At 35.6% G+C, this 25,258-nt stretch overlaps 1 protein-coding gene across 8 annotated transcripts in view; it reads right to left on the bottom strand.

The window, feature by feature from the left end:
• Positions 1–25,258, bottom strand: part of LOC119640266 (rho GTPase-activating protein gacF) — a 461,105-nt gene that overhangs the window by 425,896 nt on the left and 9,951 nt on the right. For all 8 annotated transcript variants that reach the window (XR_005247638.1, XM_038038162.1, XM_038038163.1 and 5 more), the window contains exon 2: positions 13,571–13,746. Coding sequence is in view for 4 of the 8 variants with exons in the window: in XM_038038162.1 (XP_037894090.1) it covers positions 13,571–13,572 (2 nt within the window). In the remaining 4 variants the exon portion in view is untranslated. The remainder of the gene's footprint in view (positions 1–13,570; positions 13,747–25,258) is intronic.

Below are 25,258 nucleotides of genomic sequence, written 5' to 3'. Positions count from 1 at the left end.
CCTTGGAGTGACTGAGTTCTACCTCGCCCAAGAAAGCTCGTTACAAGGCCTTAGGCGAGGTAGGGTGTAGAGTGGCCCAGGGCATAAAATAAATTCATCCGACAAATAAGTTACATTCATTCATTTGAATCTTATGTCGCTAATCATATCCTTATCATTTACTTATTACCTTCCACATCTTTAAGTGTATAAACAGTATATCACAAAAAAAAAAGCGAAGATCATTTTCGACAGACCAGCAAAAATGTCATCATGCTTTCCATCAAATGACACACTTGGCTCTACAATTCAATCAAGCCTATTCAATACGTTTTTACGCTTTCGTTTCTAGTTGCAGGATGTATTGGTGTGTAAAGATTTCTTAAGCAAAGACGACTATCTAAAAGGCAAGCTTTGGACGAACAACACACATGACGACGTCGAAACTTAGATATTGAATACTAACACATATGGAAGTAAGCAGGATTTTAGGAAATCGTGCTATGCTTCCTGTACTTAAAGCAAACGCCTTTCTTTGACTTGTAAGATTGTAAGACAAGATTTTTTAGGTTGATAGCTCAACCTCTGGCAGCAGTTGCATTGTCAAAATGCAGCTACATCCTTATTACAGAGAAGCGGTTTCATAATTCCAAAATGGTGCTTAAGTGACTAAGCTGTGTTACGTGATGTTGCGTTTTGCGATACTAGCTTAATAGCATGTGGTAATTGTATCTACGCACGATCTAAAGTAAGAAGTGTTATTTAAATCTAAATATTGTGTTCGAACTTGAGAGTAGCACCGTTGAAATCTCTCACTTTAACTGAACTGCAGTTTTTAACAAGTTTACTAAATTATCAGTACTTTGCAGAGACTCTTGTACTTCCTTGCGAGTTTTACACACGTTTGGACAAAACTAATTCCGTGTGGGCCATAACAACGGCTACATAATGCAACATAGTATTTATATGTGCTTTATTAACCTTTTGCTAACAATCTTAAGACCTACAGCAAGCACCATAATAACTCATACAATACTTTTATATGCTGTAAAGAGAATCATATGCTTAGTATCTCAGTATACGGAATTGAAATGAATACTTTTTTTTTATTAAAGTAACTTCTCTATGATAATAAGAAGAAAGCGGAGAAAAATTAAATAAAGTAATTTACATAAAATAAAATTGACTAAAATGAACCAAAATCTTCGAGTATACATTTTTAGAGTTTGACAGAAAAAATTCATCGATTGAGGATACACACAAAACGTAGGCTCACTCGATTAAAGATTCGATTTTAAACCTTCGGGTTGAGTTCTGCTAATGTGCTTTTGTTTGTTTGATATCGATTGAAAAACTCGAAAGTTCGCAGGAAAGTGCATAATCGATTACTCTGTTGGGTCGACGTCGTTCAAAACACTAAGTGAAAAATGAAAAGAACAAATCTGGATAAAATAACGACAACAGGAAAGATTGTACAAGCCCTTAGCCCGCGCACAGATGGCTTTCCGTTTAACGCCGCAAATATTAAAAACTTCAGAAAACCTTATGCATATACGAAAACTACAATATTTTCCGTCCCTGTCTGTAAGGCAAAACTGTGAATTTGTAAGGCCACATAAAAATTGGATGGATATTTTGCCGAAAGAGCTGTGAAAGTTAATATCTACGTGGTATCAGGCGATGGACATTCAATTCCATTTTATCAAATTTGATACCGATATACCGCTTGCGTGTGGTAACGGTATGTAGGTTCTTTCGCACAATGTGCGAGTGTTATGTAACCACTGTCTTGCTAGAGATAGATTGCTAGGCGAACTGCAAAACAAGTAGACCCACTCCCAAAAAGGGGAAGAAACGCACAGTCTGAGATCGAAATAATGATTAAAACGGAAGCACAAGGAAGTTGGTATATGTGGAATGCAGGTACTCAGAGAATATGGTTGCTTTAAAGCCAATCTGCTATGCTTAAGGTATGAGATAGTGGAGAATGCGGAGCACGATCTAGGAAAGTTACGGATGGTCATTATCAGTATATTGTGCGGTTCTACTGGCAACAACTGCAATGGTCTTAACAAATGAAGAAAAAACTCAATTCATTGGTAAAAGTGTAAGTAAAAATACTTAAGTTAAAGAGAAAATCGTTTAAATATATATATTTATATACATGTATATGCAAAGTAAAATGTTCACATATTCGTACTAAATGCCAGCCGATATCGATTATACGCAACAATGTAGTTTGTAGCAACAAGAACTTTTCGACAAAGTTGCTAGAAGAACAATAGGTTTGGATTCAAATAATATTTAAAAGTTAGGTGGATTATTTCAAAGCAGCAGAAAAGCGATTTGTACCAGCTTTTGGCAAATATCACAAGGAAAATCATAATTGAGATTCACATTTACAACATTTTATTGCATACGGGGTAAATTGTGCGGAAAACGGAATTCACTTTTCTTCTCCTGGAATGAGCAACTTTATCGTTTAAAAATGTACTTGGAACTGCAGACTTAAATAATCAAGTTAATTTTCTAGTTGGCAGTGCACTCTTTGCTGAAAAAGCACATTGCAGTAGTTCGATACAAAATTATCGTTTGAGTCGAGAGAGTTTCCTAAACCATTTATAAGAAAACATCTTATACATTTAAGTATTGCATGTTTTGTAGTGTAGCCTGTTAAGCAACCGAAGGACTATTTAGATCAACAATAATGACGGCTAAAAGAGATCGATATGTAAGGTATGATCAAAGATGGCCAACGTTTACAAAAAAGGGTTATTTTATGAAATTTTCGTAATTTAAAACAAAATAATTCGCTCAAAAATTCCATTTAGCCGTACATTGCAAAAAAAAAGCAGGTAAATAAATAAATAACGTAATATAAAATCATTTAGCGTTTTCAGTGCCAGCGGAACGAACTACTTTATACCAGGAGTATACTGTGCAGGCAGCGATACCACATTGGAAGTTTGTGTAGAAAGTTCATTTTTATCAACCCCAAAAACCATTAACGAAACGAATTAGTAACTAATCACTATTATTTAGACACATTTGAGTATGAAAATATGCTGACGTAAACAAAAAGTTTTGATATTCGTCGACTTATAATTGCAATTCAAGTTCTCATTGTTTAACAAAGCTGTAAAAATAATTTTAAGTTTATACTCGCAAACCTGGCTGCTTACCATAAACGATGATGTCAAGAAAACCACATTTATAACCTCTAAAGTATTCAATAAAAAAAGTTTTTTCTCCTACGAAATCTCTTTATTTGCCATTTACAATTAAACATTTAGCAAATGAATGGGGCTTCAATCTAATTTGAGTGAAAAAAATGAAAAATTGATAAAAAATTAATGAGGGGCACGAAAAATTGATAAAAAATTAATGAAAAATTTGTATAATATATCAAATGAATGGCGCTTCAAACTAATTTGAATGAAAAACATAAAAAATTGATCATCCTCTATTCCTAATTACAGTTATGCCAGCACTACAAAATATCGTAAAATCGCTACTATTAGTGCTTTAAAGCAACAATTTAACAGTTTGGCTTTGCAACAGGAAAAATTATTACCTATATACAGACAGACACGTGAACGACGTTACCATTAGGTATGTGCTTTATTTCTCCTCTAACTTGACAAAATTCGAAGTTCGCTCGTTTATTTCTCCTTTTTTTTGACCACATTCGAAGTTCACTCGTTTACTTCCCCTCTAAATTGGCAAAATTCGAAGTTCGTTCATTTACTTCTCTTTTTTTTGACCAAATTCGCTCATTTACTTCTCCTTTTTTTTGATCAAATTCGAAGTTCGCTCATTTAGGTCTACAGGCATGTTGCTCAGTCGATTGCAACTTGTTCATCGAGAGCACTTATACATGTTTCCCTAGGACAAGACAAGGTCTAGTTGTACTTAAATATATATTTCTACATGCGTGTTTTTTTTCCTTTTTTTTTTTTCTTTATATATGAACCTAGCTTGCCATAGGTTTGTGCGGAAGAAGAATGATCTTATGATAGCGTAGAGAAAGATACTCGTACCCAGGGAAGATAAAGGAATGGTAAATCAAGGGATATTTATTCTTTAGTGCGGAGGGACAACGCAAACGGGCTGCTTTTAGGATGTAAGGGTAGATATTTGTGCGGACGGATTTGTTTATCAGTAAGGAAGCAACACGCTTGTAATTTCAGCAAAGTTTTGAAGCAACAGATGGATGAAATGAAGAGGCACCGAAATTTAAAGCGATTGTGGAATGAGCTAAAACCCAAGCTAAATTCGTAGAAGCATTGTAAGTCTTTGCACGCAGAATGGGATTGAAAATGGGCAAAATTGCTCTGTGTTTTTTTAAACAAAAGTTTTTGGTTTTTTGCCCATTACTCACAAATTATAAAAGGCGAAAGGCTGAAATTTTCCACATTTACTCTAGGAAGATCACGACTATTTATGTGATTAAATTTTCATTTTTTCACTTCTTTGGTTATGGTTATTTTTGGGTTTATGCTTATTAATCATAACGTCAACAAGACAGGATGTTTAAAACTATTTTGTATATTCCGCAAATGAGTATATATTATCTGCCTAAAAATGCGTTATAAAATAAATATGGTGCTCGCCACGACCTGGTGGATTAATTTTTTCTTAATAATATCAACGATATAGGTGTCAAGTACACGCACTTGGAGAGTAAAAGGCGACAAGGTAAGTATGTTAATTCTAGATTATATGTTGTAGTCACCACATGGTGGATACATTTTTTTTTAAAAATACCTTTTAATAAAGTAAAAGATGAGAAAAATTTTATTTCATTCACCTTTTTATGGCAATAAATAAAACCATGAGGCGCCAAAAATTTCAATGGTGTTAATGCGAAATTCGGTGCCAGTCGAAAGAAAATTGTTTTACTTATTTCTATCTTTGCGCAAATCTCTACTAAAAAGTAAAAGGAAATGGATTGGCAGTAGATTTTCGTCGGAAGCATCCCGCAAAGCCTCTCTCGCATCGCGTGATGATTCCTTCTTTTGCGGTTACCCTTACTCTGCTCTACAATGAAGAGAAGAGCATAAGAGGAAGTTACGATTCATTGTGCTGAAATTAGTTCCACATTTAAAAAAAAAATTGTATTTACCACCAAAAATTTTTTTTTCATTTTTTTTAAAAAACTCACTTATGCACAAATTTATTCACAAAACTTATTTCGCTCGAAGTTTAATTTTCAAAATGAAAATTAATTTACACATATTTTTCTACAAAGGCAATTCCAAAACGGATTTAGGTTGTAACTTTTCTCAGTTTATACTCAATACTAACGCAAATTTGTTTCCACCGACAGTAAATCCGCTGTTACCAGATTGGGCGTCACTCAACCATCATCAAATTTGCGGACGTGATTACATTTTATGTGACAGTGGCCTACCACATTGTCGCGGGATAAATTTGATACAAAATTTGATAGCATGGTTGACAGACAAACACAACCATAAATTTTATAATTGTTAAACAATAACGTAGCCAGAATAAGTCTGCAATTTTGTACCAATAAATTGTGACTTTTTACGGAAACTTTTAGTTGCAACCTTTTAACGCCACACCCGTTTTGGTCCGTTCGAATATTATAATTCAATTTTCTCAACCCGACTATCCTTTTATAATCTGGTTACTTATACCTAACTGAATTGTGACATTTCTCTGCTAATCCTCTTTCCGCGAACTATTATTAATCTTTTCTGCAATCGGTATCTGTATGAGACTTCTTTGCTTCGTGGCGCTAGAACATAAAGCATCGCCAACCTTTATTCGGTTTTTTCATGTTATCAATTTCGTTTCTCAGAAAATCAGTAAAGTTTTATAGAAAACCGCTTTACCCAGTGTGCGATTTTGGTAACAATAGGTTTATTTACAGGAAACCGAAAATTAGCTAATTATTGGCTTCAATATCAAAAGACACATTTATTTATTTATTTATTTTATTCCACTTATACTGGAAACTCAACTAAACAAATAGCAGTCGAGTTCAATAGGCTCTTAATGCAAAACTAATATTAATTAACAATAAAATTGAGTATAAGCATAATAAAACAAATAAGAAGAAAAAAAAAAAAAGAAAAAGAAAAAAGAAAAAAAAGCATGTACACTATCAGCACAGGAGCACACTTACAACCGGTACAGGATCAAATTGCAAATGAACCCCTAAGCCATCGCAAACATGCATAAGCCTGGCAACCGATAATAAATTGACAATAATTCACTTTCGAAACGTAACGACTTTTTAAGGATAAAAGCTAGTTTAACACATGATTGCAGTAAAAGAAAATTGTGGAATCGCATATCGATTAATAGCTTCCCGTACACAAAACTGTACAGACGACATATTTTTATAGCAAGTAATACCAAGTTAACCACCACAATCTTGCGGTCCAAAAGAAGTTCCCTATTTTGGCCAAGAAATTGTTTATAATTTCGGTTCGTTTATTTATCTAAACGAGAAATGTGTACAAGTACAACATTTTCCATGGCCTATATATTTTTGACTTTATTATTATTGTTATTAGTTAGAAAAATTAGAATTATAATGCTAATAAAACAGTTTTTTACTGTAAATTATGTATTATTATTATCGTCATAATTTTTTAGACCAATAGAATGAATTCTCAGACTAAAATAAAACAATTTGAGCATTAGCAACGTAGGCTGTCGGCCCTGCATTAAAAAAGAATATCAAATATTGAGCCTCTTAGTTTTAATAAAGTAATATACTTTATAACCCATAACTAGGTAAGATTTACAGAAGAGTACAGTAAAGTCCTGAAATATGTGATTGCCCAGATTCCTGAAGACATAATTTGGAAATTCTTTATTTTTGTACCTGGAGAACGAAATGTCATAAGAGTAGCCTTTCAAAACCCACTGAGGTTTAAAATCAAAATTGCAGAAAATTGTTCCATTCCTTTGCCACCTACACACCGCCGTTAGCTTGTTATGATGATTTTTTGATTTTCTTGACAATAAAAGCTTTGTTCACATGTATCAGACCATGCATCTGCATGACTTTTCGAAGCAACTTATTGTACGAATTTCACTCCAGCTAAGACGGAATTCTTGATTGAAGAGAGTATGGTTTCTAAAAATATTTGTTGGAGAACGTGAGCGCGAGAATATTGAGTGTTTCCACATTTTGTATTGAGAAATTATTAATGGTAACCAATCGATTTTCTGCATCGCAGAGGCGCTTCCTTCCTTGAAACTTCTCGCACAATATATCCCAAAGTTTTTGATTGTGTTGTTATCTTGTTCTCTTGCTAAAATGAATACATTGTTCGCGTAGAGGCAATGTTCAAGTCTCGGTGTTCGGAAAAGAATTCTGCTTATGTTATTGAAGGCAGAAATGGGACATCATTTCGAATGCGGAAAAGCATCAGAGAGATGATTGTTAACCCTAACTTTAAACCGCCGATGTGATATAAATAATTTGATGTAATTGAAGACTTTCCGTTCAAGATTCCATGACTTCAGGAGGCTTAAAATGACACGAAGACCCAACCTGTCAATGCGTTTTCGGAATCTATTGAGAGACTATAATATCATGCCTTTCAAAAATTCCTTTTTTATTATAAAATAATTGCTGCGAAGAAGAGCCGATGTTGCCAGTACGTTGAATGTAGCTTACGCTTGAAACCTACTTGCTGGTTTATAATTAAGTTCTTAAATTCAAAAAAACAAGATTTTCAAGACATTATAGTTTTTTCCAATAATTTTGAAAAAAATACAGCAGGGATATGGGACGATACTTTGATGCGATGAAGACATTTTTAGACCTTCGAATTCGAGCAATTGCCACAAGTTTCCACATGTTTGGAATGTGACCATTCATAACCACTTTATTATATAGGTGCAGTAATTCCGTTTTAGTTGAATTACTTTCCTACTTCTTTCCTACTTTTTTCCATGGTTCGCCATGTTGGCTTGTCGATATTGAAGGTTGATTGATGGGTGGAGGATGGGATTCATCACGATTTGTAAGTAGTTAATTGGTGTTCAGACCTGATTTTCCAGGGGCATTATCTTTTATTAGGCTGTAAGAAATTTGTTGTTATTGAAATCGAACTTTTTCAGTATGGTTCCTCCTGGAAGAAAAGTTACGTTTGTATTAACAGTAATTAATGTTGCTGGTTTATTAAGTTGAATTGGGCAGGCGATCGAAGCATAAGAATTATATTTATTAATTTCTTGTAAACAGGATTTAACTAACGGTATCTGCGTCGCGTTACTTCAATACATAATTTTAACTTTAAATTTTTACGATTTCATGGATTTGTAAACAAGGTAGGCATTGTTTATCTAACGCCGAGCGCTGACAATTAGAATTAACGAAGAAATTACGCGGGATGTGTAGGCGCACGACAATGGTTTTTAAAGCATGTCCAAGGCGTTGGTAGTTTTCACGTATCACACTTCCTCCAGTTTTCAGCTGTACCGAGCAACGTCAACAATTTGTGGTAAACGTAAGTGATCAAAAGTGACAATGATGCTCCCTAAAGTGGAACGAGCGTTTCCGTCAACGTTTAGTTTATCGAGTATTCCGGCACAAATGTTTCAAACAAAGGGCATAAATTACGCTTTTAAGCGAATTAAGTTTATCATGCAGCTTGGCGGAACCCGGGCGCAAGTTGGCAAGTAAGTTAGATTTTAAGATGCTCTCCGTCGCGCACGGATTGCGAGTGATCGAGGTATAGTCGGTAGAAAACGTTGTGCCATCTGGGGCCTTGTTTAGTACCGAATGGACTAAGTTGGTTTATTGTTTTGTTAGTGCTAATGGAAGGAACTACACTACAGTTTTTCATATTATAATTGTAGTGTAGGCAACGATTGGCAGTACCGGAAAATAAGAATTATTTTTTGTTCTTTTTCTTTGTGCTCATTTGACAGCCTTCTTATTGTGATTATTTTATGTATTTAATTTATGGAAAACATATTGACTCGAAAAAGTATTAGGAGCAACTGAGGAAGATCTCCATTTACTCGCAAACGCATGCATGTCCAAAAAAATCAAGCAATTAAAAATCTTAAACGAATGAGAAAACACGCTTTATACAGAGCAATTAATAATGTTGTATGGACATGGCTGATTATTTCCATTTATGTAGTATCTACAAGCAAATTTTGTGTGTCTATTGTCTGTCGGTGTTTGTCGGTACTACGGTGCTATGTGCTAGGTGTTGGGAATGCGTTATCAGAGTTTCCGGCAAGGTTTAACAGAGTTCCGGCACGATGAAAAGGTGTTATATTTGAAAAAAGAAATGTGCCAATGGCTAGAGAAAGCAAACATTCAACAACGCAATGAATTTGTAGCTGGAAAAACAGAACGAATTTACTGACACGACTTTTGTTTTTGCAAAATAATTGAAAAATCGTAATTCGCCCTGTAAGATTAATAAGTTGTAAACTAGTGGTCGGAATGTCATGAAATTTTTTTTTTTTTAAACCCAGATTCTCACAATAGTCATCTTACATCCGTATGTCGTCGTAAGAATTTACTGGTCATCAATAAAGGTTATAATGTTTAAAATTAGCATTTATAGCCTCTTGTAAGATCTGAAGGTTTTCCTAGCGTTGTTACGATAACAACCATTGATTGAGTCGGCTAAATAAGATTACATCGTTATCACTAACTGCTTTAACCACATTCGACACTACCGGAATATGAAACCTACAAAAAAAATATCTGAAGTGCGTATGTCACCAATGTAGAGCGAAGCAGTTTAAAGCTCACCATTTCAGTCTACCCTTGCTGCAAGGAGCTCGTGTCCACTAGACGACCACGAGGCTGCCGAAAGTCCACCGAAAATCCACCTATAAGTGGACAACAAAACAAGACATTACGTCCGCTTTTCCAGAAAAACCTTTTCATTCGGACACATTTCGTAGCACAATATAGGGCCTTGGAAGCGTTTCGGAAATATAGCATATCGAGTATTATTTATTAGCAACATTTACTGATTGAATACATATAATCCGCGTCACGCATTATCAACGTAGCCTTTCCCATGCAGCGCCACACCACTTTTTCCCTGCAATTCGTCAGCAGCGTCGCAAAGAAGAAATAGCAAGCGCGAGGTAACGAAACTACGAAGTAGTGAAACTGCCTTTTTATTATAATCCTGGTTGAAAGCCAATGTCTTTCAACAGGCGGATGATGCTCGTGGCCTATTCGCAATTAATGTTTTCTTATGCAAACTACCACCTACGTTTGGCTTATGCAGAAGCAATGTATTGATAATTTATAAACAGTTCAAAATAGGTTAAGGCAGTTATAAGCTGTCTCTTTCTCGCTTCCGATAGTCGTTGCTCTTTAGTAAGTGTACGCATGTCTCATTCATTTTTCAATCATTATATATATCGGTCGTTTTAATAAATAAGGCATCATCGGTCATCAACTTGCAAATAAAATCAATAAAAAATGCACCCCATCTTCGAATTCCGCTCGTTTTTGATTTGCAAGTGTAAGTCAAACATCGTTCCGTTATTAAGACCAAAAAACATTGATGAAAAAGGAACCAAGAACACGTATTTGCTACACGAAATTGTGATTTTTTTTATTGTCACGTTTACTGCCACTTAACGAGCACACTGAATGGAAGCCTTTGAACACATATTAACCTTTCCGTTTTGCACAAGGAGAGGCCTCTTATAATAAACTGAATGGTGTGTGTTAATTCACTGTTGCTGTGGTATATGAATTTGTTGTTATATTTGATGGGACGGTTCTTGCGTACTGTTACTTGTCGAGGATATGCTTTACAACATTAGTTTATTTCAGTTCTATAATTCATTTGTTTCTGGTGGCAAGCAGAATTGCCAAGTCGGACACTCCTCATTTCTCTTCTACTTTTTTTTATTTGCACATAAAAAACATATTTTGTATATTATTATACCTCCATATACACCTTACAATCTGCATTACACGAACAATTATATATACATATATTGCATATTTCAATACAATTGTAATCTATTAACAATCCTACCGTAAGGTTTCCTGCGTACGATTCTCATTGCGAACCTTTATGAATACATGCTTAATATTAAAACATGGATTCATCTTATCTATGTTTAGAGAAAAACGTTTCCTTTTCTTAGGGGTCTGGATGAGAATCAAATATATTTATAATTTCACGCAATTGCTGTTTTGATTTGCGTAAAAATTTAACCATGTTTTATAATGGAGATGGTTGCCCAATAAATAGAAAACTAATATATATATTCTCTATAGAAATGGTTAATGGATGGTGTATAAAACGTACAAAATTTCTTATCAACGTGTAATATGATATTTGATATTTAAGAAATGTGTTTAAAAATTTATTCCCAAATATTTAAGAATGTACATATATTTTAATTAGAACATTTTTTATCTTTTAAGTTTATTCATATATTAATATTTTACCTGCTCTGAGTAAAACATTATATTAAAAAATCCCTACAATACTTACCCGACAAGTTATCGAATTGTGGGTCAGGCCACAACCCTAGCCACCATGGTATAAGTATCGTGCAAGAAAGCAGACTCGCCTTACACCGGTAAGGTCGTCTATGCTTGCTTTGTAGCATAGGAATTTTTCCTTATTGACGCTAGCTCTCAATAAGATAAATAGGAGTATGTAAATCTCTTCTGAAGTCTGCTCGGCTACCTGTCCTTGATTCACCGTCAACAGCGCACTAAGAAGGCTAAGTAACGAGAGAACGAGTAACGGAAAGGCTATCTTTCGCACCGAGAGAGGCCAAAGTTATTCTCTGAAAAGTATCTAGCGCGATTATTGATTTTTGCTTTGTACGGTAACAAATTATTGGTAAGAAACTAAACGACTAAAGATTTGTGTGCGGCGTCGGAGAGGGCATCGAGCAGTGAGAAGGTGACACTCTCGGCATCTTGCAAAATGTCTGTAACGCGGCTTCTGGACACGTCGAGCATAGCTCGTGCATTGACAGGTAGTAAACGCCGCGTATTTAATTCATTTTGCTACGTAGTGGTATTAATATTATACTCCAGGTCTCCAGCGGGGCAAAAGGCCCTGTGAAGCCGCGGAATCCGGGTACGTTCATAAAATACTGAGTCCTGTTTGTTATACCCTTTTTCGATTATGTTGAATAAAACCGATAGCGATAATCAACTGATTTGCCTTTGTTATTGCAGTAATGTTAATGAAGTTCTTCTTCTTGTTTTACTTGGATGATGGATAGTATTAATTACACAATTGCATAAGTTATGCTTCAATTATAAATTTTCATATTGTGAATTGCAAGCTATTGGATCGGTCTTTACCGTATTGCCTATGATGCCGGTAAAAATATTTCCTGAAGATTTTCAAAATCTTTGTTTCGATTTCTTTTTGAGCATGATAACAATTTGTAGCAAAATTGAATGTGAAAATATTTTTCTTTTACTTCGCGGAAATAATATTCGATTTTTTTTAACTGCTGACAATTAGTCAATATGTATGTTGGCAATACGGAATTTTCCTTAGCGGAGACTTACCACGCTCTCCGTAGGGCAGTGCTACTCGAATAACGTTTGTTTGTTTGGAACAATAAACTAATCAGGTATATTTTTTTTTGAAAATCCTTTATTATTCAAATTTCTGTGAGATAAAATTGTTTGCATAAATTGAGAAGGGGCCTAACAATGACTGCCTTTATGAGGAGTAATCAACAGTCTATATCTCACGTCGACCGTGCCGGTTAAAATTGGGATCCACGGTTTGAAGAACCCTGCAAACAATTTCACTCTACATTTTTTTGACAGTTGACAATTCTTTATGCAAAATGTATGACCATATATCTTCAAGGAAAAAAGTTTGTCCCAGATAGAAACGACAAAAAAGCATTTCAAAAATCATTCCTTTTTTCCAAATTCGGGCATACGTACATATCATTTTAATATAGTATAATAATAAATGCAGTGGTCCTACTAATTATTACGTATTAGCCAACTAAGATTTATTCAAATTCTTCAATAGTAGCAATAAAGGCGTTCAAACCATAAGTTATTAAGTCAGAAGTCGCACATGGTATTTCAACGGTATTTATATGTGTACGTTTACAAAAGTTTATATTTATTTATATACAAGATAATGAGAACATCGTACTTACTTAATGTATATTTTTTGTTCCACATGTGGAATTGTTTAGGTACATATAGAGAAAAAGGGCGAGAAATGGTCAAAAGTTTCTTTTGGTTATACAAAAGGAAGCAATATTAAACCTTTTTTTATTAACAATTTGCAATCAACAAGCAATACATTCGCTTATTCAAAACGACGCAAAGCTATGGTGACGGTTTAAACACTATTGCTTTTATAATTCATGGTTGTTCGTTCACTAGACAGGCGCGAGGCAAAGCTTAAATATCTATTACAGTCACATCATATTATAAGAGATTATAGCAACTGCTTCTAAACCAATCTTTATTCAATCCTCTTCCGTTTCTTTGAAAATTCCAAGAAAAATGTTTCAAAAAACCTGAATATGTCTAAAGTTACATCATTAATTTCTAAAGTTTAATCATTAATTTCTAATAAATTTAAAAGGTTGTACTTACATTGTATTTATTTGGCCTCATTGTAACCATTTGTTTTGCATATAATTATAATTCGCATTCGGCTGTGGGTTGCATTAATTTTAGGAAAATCAACGTTTAAAAGATAATCTTTCAAAGTTGCGTATTAAACGAGTGATCTCCCAGTTCATTTTTAAAGTATTTGGTCAAAGACACATCTGTAAAAGATCAGGAAGAAAAAATTTTATTGCACAACATTTTTCTGGAATATTTGTTAGTTCTTCCTTCTTTCGATTTATTATTTTTGCTTTTTTGTGAAGAATGCATTTGATTTCATTCATATGTTGTGTTTATTCAAGTTGTCTTCCGCTGACTATAAAGTTTAGTTATTTACTTAATTAATTAAGTCCCATTATAGAACAAGCCAAAAGCTGAATGTAAATTACAAAGTAAATTGTAGTAAGCATAAAAAAAAGACATCAGATCAACTTATAATATATACCGGAATTCAACTAAGCACTAAACTAAGATGCAAGGATATATGCTGACAAATGAACATGTGCTTTTTTATATTAATAGTAACAAATGAGAAAAAAATCATGTAGAAAAAAAATTTTATTATGTCATTTATCTGAATTGGGAGGAAGCTCGCAAATTTTTAGTAGTCAGTTACGCAATATAATGCTTTTAACATTATTAACGGGCAAAGCGGAAAAGTCAAGTCAGTGGAAATGATCGTTGAACATGCTATACATTAACTGAAACGCATTGAACAACTCATAATTTTTTCGGCAATGCGGTAGCCCCAAGAGCACAGGATGTCTTGAGACCCCACTGGAGATATGAATGCCAGTATGTTTTAATAAAGCCGGCGAATAAACTTTTCGTTTTACTATATTAAAGTCGGGAGTTACTCCTAATGTTTCACGCAATTTTTCAAGGGTAAGCAAATCAGTGAGCTTCCATCTATCATTATACGGTGGAAGAAGTATGGCAGAATCTCATCTCAAAGCACGTAAAGCAAAGAATAAGTCCCGTTGAGACAGTCTCCAAGAGATCAACCTGTATACAAGCACTTGTTAACGTATGGGTAACTATAGCCTCTATATGAATTACAAATTTGAGTCTTGGGTCGAAACAACTCCTACGTCTTTGTAACTACAGACGTTTTCCAGAATGTGAATACGATACCAAGAGGACAACGTATTACAGTTTGTTTTCGCTTGGGAAATACTTTCTAAAGGGGATTACAAAAGTTCAGAGTATTAGTGGACGTTAATCCACATTTGAAAGCACTGTTGACAGTGCGATATCACTAACCCTAAAACAGGAGTAAGCGTTTTGTTTGTTTGTCGTTTTGGCAGAGCACTAAGTTTGGCAATTATCCTATAATTCCCAATAAGTTTTCGACATCCACTTTTACAAAGAGTCAAAATACTCTTCCAAAAAGAAACATCGCCACAATTCATTGAGTATAGATTGCTAGGTATGAATTTCTTATCTTACTTTACGAATTATTCGGCAGTGTCCGATACGTGTTCATATTTCTGTATGGCTAATTTTGAAAATTCTTTGTGGCAAGATGTAAATGTGTTCCTACAAAACACGAGAAAGATTCAGCAGCTAATCACATGTTACGGTTTTAACCGAATTAACGGATGGGACAGAAAAATCTGATTCCTTTTACCTAGTATCCCTAACGGGTTGAACAGATCGTAATTAATACAATAAAACCCTCTAAGGAACATTAATAAGTACAAGTTTTAGCATAGAAAAGGACTAAATGCCACGATTTATTAGGTCACAAAAGAACGTTACACTCAACGTTTCACGCCTTTCCTCTCGGGTAGATAAAGCGATAAGTTTCAGTCAATTTCCATACACTGGAACAGATAATCTTATCCTTAAGCAAATAATGTGAAGTGACATTGAGCAGACTCAAGAAGGTAAACGTAGCGCTATAAAAATGGAGACAGACAACAGCCGTATATGCTATCGTTGATTTGCCTAAGGATGTGTATAATACGTCGGTAACATAAAACACATTATATCTTCTGGATCATCTTTTTAGGATATGGTTGTCGACAGTAAATGACAACTTCCTACGTCCCTTTAAATTCATAGCATAACACTTATCTATATTCATTCACAACAGCAAAGCAAGGGAAAAGCCTAACTCATTCGCAGACATTGTTACAGGGTTGAACGCACGCAGGAAGTTCATTCAGCAATAAAATGAATAAAAATTAGAAATAGAGGACAGCTGCTCTGAGCGAAAACGCAATATGCCAAGATTGATGAGAATTGAACAACACACATTGGGCGCAACTATTGAGGTAAGTGCAGAAAAATGCAACTATATTTTGGGGAATGCCACAATATCGTAGTTTTAAACCTAACAAACAATAATCCATTGTATCAAACGCTTTGGAACACTTAGTGAAGGTATCGCTTTGAAAACTTAATTACACAACTGCAGAAGGTTGGTGAAAGTTGGCCTGTTTCTTAAGCAACCACGATGATAAGGCAGTTTTATAACAGAAGTAAGTCTTTTTGTCACAAACGGTTCAAATAATGTAGGTAATAGGTTAGGTGCCGTAAAACTTCTGCAATTCTAACTGATCCTTCTGGGCCTATTTTTGTAGAGTGGCATTGAAAAGCCAGTCTTCTAAACGGACGGAGATTAATGCCTATTCAAACAAATATAAAAACACCTGGAACACGAAGTAAATGAACATCGAAAAATAGAGCACGGCACACAAATGGGCGCAGAAAAGCTGCAATAATTGAAAGTAGATCTAGCAACATACCTTATTAGAAAATGGGAGTTAGTGGGAGGAATATCTCATGGTGATGTGCAAAAAGTTTGAAAACTGCATACTTGCTTTAGGGGTCACAAATGTCAAAGTTCATCAGAGAAAGATGTTCCCCTACTCTACGTGTACAATTAACGAATTTGAAGAACTGCTTTGAGTTATTAAGGAATGTAATTCGTAATACAAACAGCTCTTAGTGAATTACAATCTCATCCAGCCCTAGAGTACAACATATTGTCTCTAAGTAAACCACAGCGTTCCTACTTTTAGAATTGCTTGCTTTTAAAGGTCAAGGCTGTTAGCCAAAGTATGACTAGACTTTAACAGAAGTCAAACAAAAATAGCTGTAGAAAGTCATACAATAAATGAAGGACGATAAAACTATGTATGCTCTAACAGTATAAGTCTCACGAAACTATACATAAGAAATTTCAAAATTTATGTCAGAACCCTATAAGAGCTCTCTTTTGGAAAAACTATATTTGTGGGAAAACTTGAATGACATGCTTTTCTCCAAGAACAAACATTTAATCACTCAAGTTTCTTTTTTTTATGATCGAACAGTCTTCAAATCAAGCTCAATATAAAGGGTACTAAGCGGGTAAGCAATGATTGGTTAAACTGATTGGAGAAAAAGGTGCGCCGCACAAATAAAAATAATGAAATAGAATTTTATTCGATTAAGTTATGGAAATGCTCACAAACGTCAAAGCATGGGTTGAAACATACATACAAGTCATAAAAGGCCAAAGTGTCTGTTGTCTGCTAGTACACACTTACTTGTCAGTAATAATCATAAGGTGAAGTGGGGTTGTGGGTGCATCCTTTTTTCTTAACCCACATAACGATGAGATGGCACAATAATTCTTTGTTTAAACTTATACCTGAAGTTGTGGTTATGGCTCTTTGTAGGTCCCCTATGCATTTGCGAATTTGTTATACTAATTTTTTACTTGACAATATTTCAAAGGCAAAGTACGAGTTAATCGACTCTTACGAAGCGAGTAAATAAGAAAATTTAATAACCGCTCTTTTTTTACGCTTTTTATTGCAACCATCTCTCATGGTCAATGATCCAAACTAAGCCGACCATGTTTAAGATTATTAAAGATCCGAGCCAAGCATGCTCTTCAAATGGTGCCAAGAAGTTACCCTTTTTACTTTGCGCATGCAAATCCGGAGTGTAAAGAAACAAGAAGGCGGTATCGAATTTTCAGCCTTGATGTAAACTATCGAATTCGGCAAAACGATTTAAGCGTTAAGCTGCACTCGCACCAATGTCAGCCCCGTTACGTTGCATGATACCTAGAAATCCCAACGGATAGCTTGAATTATGTAAGTGTCCCGCCCAACCGCGGGCATTGCGAAATTTCACGGGGAAATTTAAACGATGTAAAATATTAAATAGTTCATAATGGTATTTGGTAAAAGCTGAAACACCCGGATGTTTGCTTGAGCGTAAAAAAATTTGTTCAATTTGGTCATTATCGGTTATATTGTCTGGATCGATCTTTAAGGGGAAAATATAAATGTAAATAAAGAATGAGATCTATATCCCACATCCACTTACCACCTTAGCACCTCTAAGTTTTAATCCTTCAAAGTAGCCTCTATTACGTATACCTTGTATATCATTTATGTCATTCTTTGTTACGCGTCAAAATATTTGAGCAGCAAGAAAAAGACCGGTAAAATATATTTACTTGATCATAAAGTAGATTGAAGCTCCATTCACTTGATATATTCTACAAATTTTTTTAAAATTTAATCGTCAGCGTGCGTACCTCCCATGCCCCTCATTACTTGCAATCAATTTTTCATGTTTTTCATTCAAATCTAGCATAGTTTTAAATTGGCATCCTCGCTGCTCCTCTTACCCACTAAACGGAGGCAAACTGTTAAAGGACATTTTCGAACTTACCGAAGATATTAGACTCGACGTCAGTGCTTTCGTCTGTGATCGAGGTTCAGGCAATAGTAAGATGGTGAAGAAATTTATAAATGGTATTTTTAATAGAAAAAGACGTGATGGCAGCAGACACCAGATTCGCCTCCTGTTTGATTATCCGCAAATCGTGTCTGCATTCCGGCAAAAAATCGACAGCAACCAATTACCTGTCGAGGGCGACATAAAGGAGTTAATCACAGTAATGGCGAAGACGCGCTATGCCAAATCGCAGCTCTGGGCCCTGAGAGCAGCCATCCCAAATCGCAACGCACCCTTTGCCAAGTACGCAACACATGAATTTTTCCAGCCTGCTGTGGTGTCATACATCCAAGGAGCAATCAATGCTAAAGTGCTGCTCGTTGACACCTCCCTGGCGAATCAAATGTGCGAATTTATAAGGAGTTTAACGAAATTCGTAGGCGTATTCCATCGGGTGCGAATAAATACAGAGATCTGGGCGGAGAAACAAAATAAGCTGAAAGAGGTGGGCAATTAAGCCAGGATCCATTAGAGAAGGTATTCTCAAACTTAGCAGTTGGAGAGAAGAGAAGAACCGGATCGTCAATGGAGATTGTAGAGATTTTAGAAAAATTGAGGCAGTTCATTATCGCGGAATGGACCCGCGGCTTCAGGTATCACAACGACTACAGCCTCATCAACAAGATGAAATACGCGGCCACAACCCGCGAAGAAGAAGATTCCAAGCCATACGACGTCGATGGGGAGGTCTACCGCGACATAACTTTTTACCCTATAACCGCGATAGAGGAAGGCTACCTGCGGCTGCTCACAGGATATGCCATGGCCAGGTACATCGGTGAGCAGCTGCAGCGTCAGGCATGTCTGGCTGACCTAAGCCAGTCAAAGGAAGATGCCTGCGAGATTGAGAACGGCCGACTAATCACAAAGCAGCTTTTGGACGGCTGGATCCTTTCCTCGCTGAATCTGAACCCGGCGTTTCCTAAAGAGGAGGTCCACAAAGCGTTTCACCGAGCGTACGAAATATTTTACTCATTTTACGCATCATATCGTGGACAGCGACATCGTCCGACGGATACATTTCACCGTGGTTGCGCGCGTTAAGGTTTTCAAGCAAAGAGGATCCTGCAGAAGCGGCAGTACCCAACGCGGAAGTTTGTTTGGGTACGCGCTTTTCTTGCTGCTAATAGGAATAAATTGGAATGAAGAAGAAAGCGAAGACAAACATATCGGCGTACTAAGAGGAAACTTCTCCACACGTCAACTGCTCCGTGCGTCAGAGTCCTGCACATGCCAACTGCTCCGCATGTCAGCTCCTGCATACGTTAAAACCTCCACACACAGGCTCCTACTCCACAACTGCCTCCTCGACGCAGTATTCACTGTATTCCAATAGTAAGTTTGAAATTATCTTTACTGATTGTCATTTCTAACTTAGTTATTCATTTGCATTTAATTTCAGAATAAGACACAACATGTGCCGCAACCAAACCATAGCAGCGAATATCCTGATTGGGCCGTTAAACGCAGTAAATTTCTAATACATTTATATAATTTAATTTGCAAGAAATGATAGTTCTTGACACCGATGTTTACAATAACATGAAATGCCGTCAAGAATTACCATAATGTAAATAGAAGGAAAGGAAGTGCCCTTTTACGAATTGTAATGAAAGCCGCATCAAAACGTATAAATTAAATACGTATGCCACCGAAAAGTCGAAGCGTTTAATAAGCGCGACAGCCAAAAGCAGAAGGTTTGTTTCCAAAACCAGTGAAATGAACAGTAAGAATATTTATAACATGCTTCTTTTTTTACAGCCTGACGAAGACTTTCAGTTACTGGAAATATCGTGGTATACTGCATGCGAAACCCAACTGGTCCTTAACGGCCGAAGAAAATACCGAAACGGATGTATATCCAAAGATATTACTAGTAGTGGAAAATGAAGAAGATATTAACGATGAATTCCATGAATTAATTTTGAAAACAGAAAGTCTTCGCAAGCCAAACAAAACGGAGCTTCTCATAGTTAACATCCTGTTACATCAGTCTCTACCTAAGCTCAAAACTATCATTAATGGCTCTAATCTGGATCTAATGGATCTAATGTTAATGTAACTGGTCCAATACATTTCCAAACAAACCAAAAAAAATTATAAAAATAGTGTTACGTTTTAGGCCGCCTTTCAGATCATAAACAAGTACAAAGATAAATAATACATTTTTTTCATCAATACATTTTTTCTTCATTACCATTACTATCTTGTACATGTTTGAGGTATAAAATGCAATGCTGTAAGCTTAAAGTACATAGATTGCTTTTTGCATAACTTTCCGCACACATAAATATTTTCGTGAAAGCTAAGCCTTCACCTAGAACATAGATTTTTGACACACCAACTACCCCAAAAGCTATTTTGGCAAAATCGTCAGTAAATCATTTATCTGCAGTTGCGGCGGTCGAGTCTGAGAAAAAGCAAGAAATGCTTTTTTTGAAAACCTCAGAGGGGCCACGCCCGTTACTGTTCCAACAACAGAGCTCTAGACAACGTCATGCAACCGCCGACGGGTAACGTAAATTCATTTACAACAGATACTAAGGTTGTCGCCTTTATTGTAAAACTGTAATATATAAAATGGTAACGCACATTGTCTCACAGGTTTGATGGCTCACTAAGTTCGTTACTATCATTTGATGAATTGTCTTCGTAGCCAACTCTACATCATATTTAAAACCTGTTTTCGTTACATCGATTAACTTATTTGATTTAAAGCATCCCGCTTCGGACACATTCATCATGCTGCTCTCCTAAAAGTTTGACAAATACAAAATTAAATACATTGTACTGAAAAACCGAATATTGCATATCAATTTACCTTCGTGTGTTTTCAGATGTGCTCGTAAATTGCAGGCTAAACCAAATTTCTTGTTGCACAAGTCACAAATATGTGGCTTATCACCTGCCGGGATAAATGCGTGTACGATACGTTTGTCCTTAGCTATGTTTATCTACATAAGTATTGTTGCGAAAATCCCAAATCCAGTTAATGTCAACTAAGTAATTTTCCCTAATAATAAATTCCCTAAAGAAGGAAAAGCCAAATGAGCATTCGCAGGCGCCTCATGAAGCAGGTGCAGGCCGATGAAAACGATTAGAGGAAAAGAAGGCTGGGATTGGAAATAAGCCCATAAATTTAGGTGTAGTAACATGCTTGCAAAAATGTATACAAATAGAATATTTGTGGAAAGGAGAGTTAGTCGAGCAAGAACATTGAGCTGAGAGTACGGCCAAAATAAATTGTCAATAATCCTACATGTAAGAGATATAATGGTAAATAAATACTCCTACTGTTGTGAAAGACAAAGTAGTAAAATAAAAGAACTTTGAAATCTATTTCTCTTGATCGAAATATCCACGCAAAAGCTAATTCCATAACAATATATATATATCTATATATATATAGATACAAGTGTGAACATCTATTAGACTGGTTTTGTATTTTATGATTTCTTTTACCAAAAGAAAATAGGCAATAAGTTAAATTGATTTTCTAATACATCGACTATTTGCCTTTTTAGTGAGTAAAAACGGCTCGATATCTCTTGCAAGAATTTTCCAGCGCTTATTAACTTTAGAAAAAATCTTTTTTTATATATAGAGTGGAACATGTAAGCACAAAATATTTTCCTTTCCTTTACTTGCTACCCGAACGCCAGGTATTGAGAATCTCAATAAATTATTTCTCACTACGAACGACGATGTGTTGAATGACGCAGAAGGTGAAAATACCCATGATATACATCAGGCCCCTAAAAGATTGACTCTACAGAATACCAATCTATGTCGTTATAAAAATGAATTTCTAGAATTAGGTGTCATAGGCGTTGGGCAGTTCGGGAAAGTCTATCAGTGTCTAAATCGTTTAGATGGCTGCATTTACGCAATTAAGAAAAGTATTAAACCGGTAGTGGGCAGTTCGTTCGAGTAAGTATGAATAATGAAAGAAATAATTTTTAAACGGTGTCCTTGTTTCTTTTCAGAAAACGTGCTTTGAATCAAGCATGGGTCCACGCTATGGCCATACGAGCCTATTGTTGATGTCACGAATGCACGCGAATGCCACTGCATCGAAAACCATTATATTGCTTTGTGCTTTAAACACACTACATTCAATGCACATTATCTTGCTTTTACTATCCCGCATTTTCATTAAAAGAAAACCACGTAGTCACTAAATATTCACACAATTCTCGAAAGGTCAATGGCTTGTTGCCATATTTCGTTCGTTGGCTCTCTCCTTATATGTATAAGACTATTACCAATCATGGAAACTTTATTAATCAAGTGCATATAATTACGGTAAAAGCTTCTTATTCGCGAGAGATACGTTCCATAAAAATGCCGCGAGTACAGAAACCGTGAATACGGAATGGTAATTTATATGGGATTATAGAGGGGAGGTGACAAAATAAAAAAAGAAACCGTGAATACAGAATGGTAATTTATATGTGATTATAGGGGATACGTTCCTAGGTCACAAATGAAACTCAAAAAACGCTGTTGTCCATTCGGCTGGTTTCCCAGTGAAAAAAAATCCTTGCTAACGATAAACAGTTTTTAAATTACCTTTTCAAGGATTTGTATAACTCTTATTATTATAAATATTTGTATCCGCCTGAGTAGCCGAAGGGGAGGAATCTCGACTAGCAAGTCAATGGTCGTGGGTTCGAATCTCAAGTGCGGTAGAGTTTCTAATAAAAAAGCCGATAGCCTTAGATGCTAGTGCTTTTAAGAGTTTAGTCTTAGAATTTATTTCTCTGGCGAAATTAATAATAATAATATAAATATTTGTATAACTCTAATTATTATAAATATTTTAGGAGAGAAGTGGAATGCTTTGACCAATTCTTTCTCTTATCGTTCGAATTTTTCTGGTAGTTCAAGCAAAGTTGTTATTACAAAAGTTATTATGGTTGGAAAAACTCTAACTAATTTAGCTTACAAAGCGTGTTTACGTGACAAGAACGATGATAATTCAAGGACCTATTGTGTACAAAGGAGTAAAGACAAATATGTTATTAAAAAATGCATAAGAAATGCGCACTTACTAACTTGCGGGGGTTTAAACAATAAACAAGTGTGGGATGAATTACACTAATTTCGGTTTAAGGATACAGAGGATTTACTTCTGCTGAGATGGATGTCATCAATCATCATTTTCTCAAAGAAATTGGCCAAACTTGACTGTTACGGGCTGTTCTCCTATCGGGGGAAAAAGACGCTAGCACGTTTAGTGGCATTTGACAAAATCAAGCGTAATGCGCCGGTTTCGGATGGTTTCTCTGTTAAGTTGTTGAAATTAATTTGGCCCTAGATTATATATTATTAAACACGTTCTTAATGAATCTAAATTTCCCTCGGCCTGGAAACGTGCTACCAAAAAAGTAGCAAGTCACTTGATGCCTCGAATCTCAGGCCAATTTCTCTCAAAGGTGTTTGAGCATATAATTAAGGAACAAATTACCAACCACTTTGACTATAAGTCCCTACTCTCTAAGTGCCAGCGTGGTTTTAGAAAAGTTTGTAACACTACTTCTTTTTGACTGACTATTACCGACATGATAAGCTTATTTTGATGTTATTGTCTGGATCTAACTAAAGCATTTGATAGGGTGTCGCATGCACTTTTGATTCATAAACTTGTGTGGGACCTTGACATTTCTAAACCAGCCGCTGCTCTGACAACATTCTACGTCGTTTCGTTATAATTCGTTAGATCGTTTACAATTTGTATTTATGCGTGCTGTCAAGTCTGAGCCGTCGACGGTGCGCAGTAATGTGCCTCAGGGATCGATCGTTGGCCCTCTGCTCTTCACCGTGCACCGACTCATTTGCAGATAATTTGCCAATCTTATTTGCGGGGAGTGTTGATACTTTGGGAGGATATCAAGCTAACATTGACTACCATTCGGACTATATTTCCTCTCGGATGGCTTCAAATGGACTTGAACTGAATTTGGTTAAAACATTTACGACAATGTGTCTAGCTCCGAATGTACATCTGAATGTTGCTGTAGATGGTGCCAACATTGTAAATAGCTTGAATTGCGTGTGGATGATTATCTACAATAATTTACGCTTTGATGCACAAATAAATTCCCTGTGTTCTCGGGTCAATTTCCTACTTAGAAAGTTTTATTCTTTACATGTTCATATACCCACTCAAATCAAAATTAAAGTGGTCAAAGCATTAAATATGCCACCAGAAGCTTATAGTTGCACGAATACTTTAAACCTGAGGAAATTAAAGCTTTTATTTAATTGAATATTAAGATATGTATTCTCCTTCAGGCGGTAAGGCCATATCTTAGATCACTCTTGCTTGTCCTCTTTACGTTGGAACGTCAGTTAGAATATCGATGGTGACTTGGTTAATGCAATCAGTTGGTAAATCCCTTTCAGCGTTCATGCTGCTTTTTGCAAGAATATTATATAAAATGCAACAGGCACAAATTAAATGAGCTGTGTTTGCATGTTCATGATTTGCCATCGTATCAAATTAATAAGGTTCTCGTTTATCCGATTATTTCATATTAATACCTTACATCACTCGTCTAGTAGGCATGCAGAGTATATTATTTTGTTCAAATGCTTGTAACACAAAGGAGGGCTTAAGATCGACGAAGAGTCTTTTTCTAAATCGATACACGCATGTTTGTTCCTCTTTCCATGTAAAAAGAGATCAACATTCCTGTATTCTTTTAATGCAATTTAGTGCACTGGTGGTCGCTGAACATACGCTATGAAATATGAACTGAATAGGACCATGTTGCTCATTGATTTTTATCCAATTTTTCATGTTGCTTATTGATTTTTATTCAATTTTTTATGTTGCTCATTGATTTTTTATGTTGCTCATTAATTTTTACTCAACTTTTCATGTTGCTCATTGCTTTTTATTCAATTTTTCATGTTGCTCAT

The sequence above is a fragment of the Glossina fuscipes genome, unplaced genomic scaffold (genome assembly GCF_014805625.2).
Source record: "Glossina fuscipes isolate IAEA_lab_2018 unplaced genomic scaffold, Yale_Gfus_2 116, whole genome shotgun sequence".
Classification (NCBI taxonomy): domain Eukaryota; kingdom Metazoa; phylum Arthropoda; class Insecta; order Diptera; family Glossinidae; genus Glossina; species Glossina fuscipes.
This window is presented reverse-complemented; position numbering and strand designations above follow the sequence as displayed.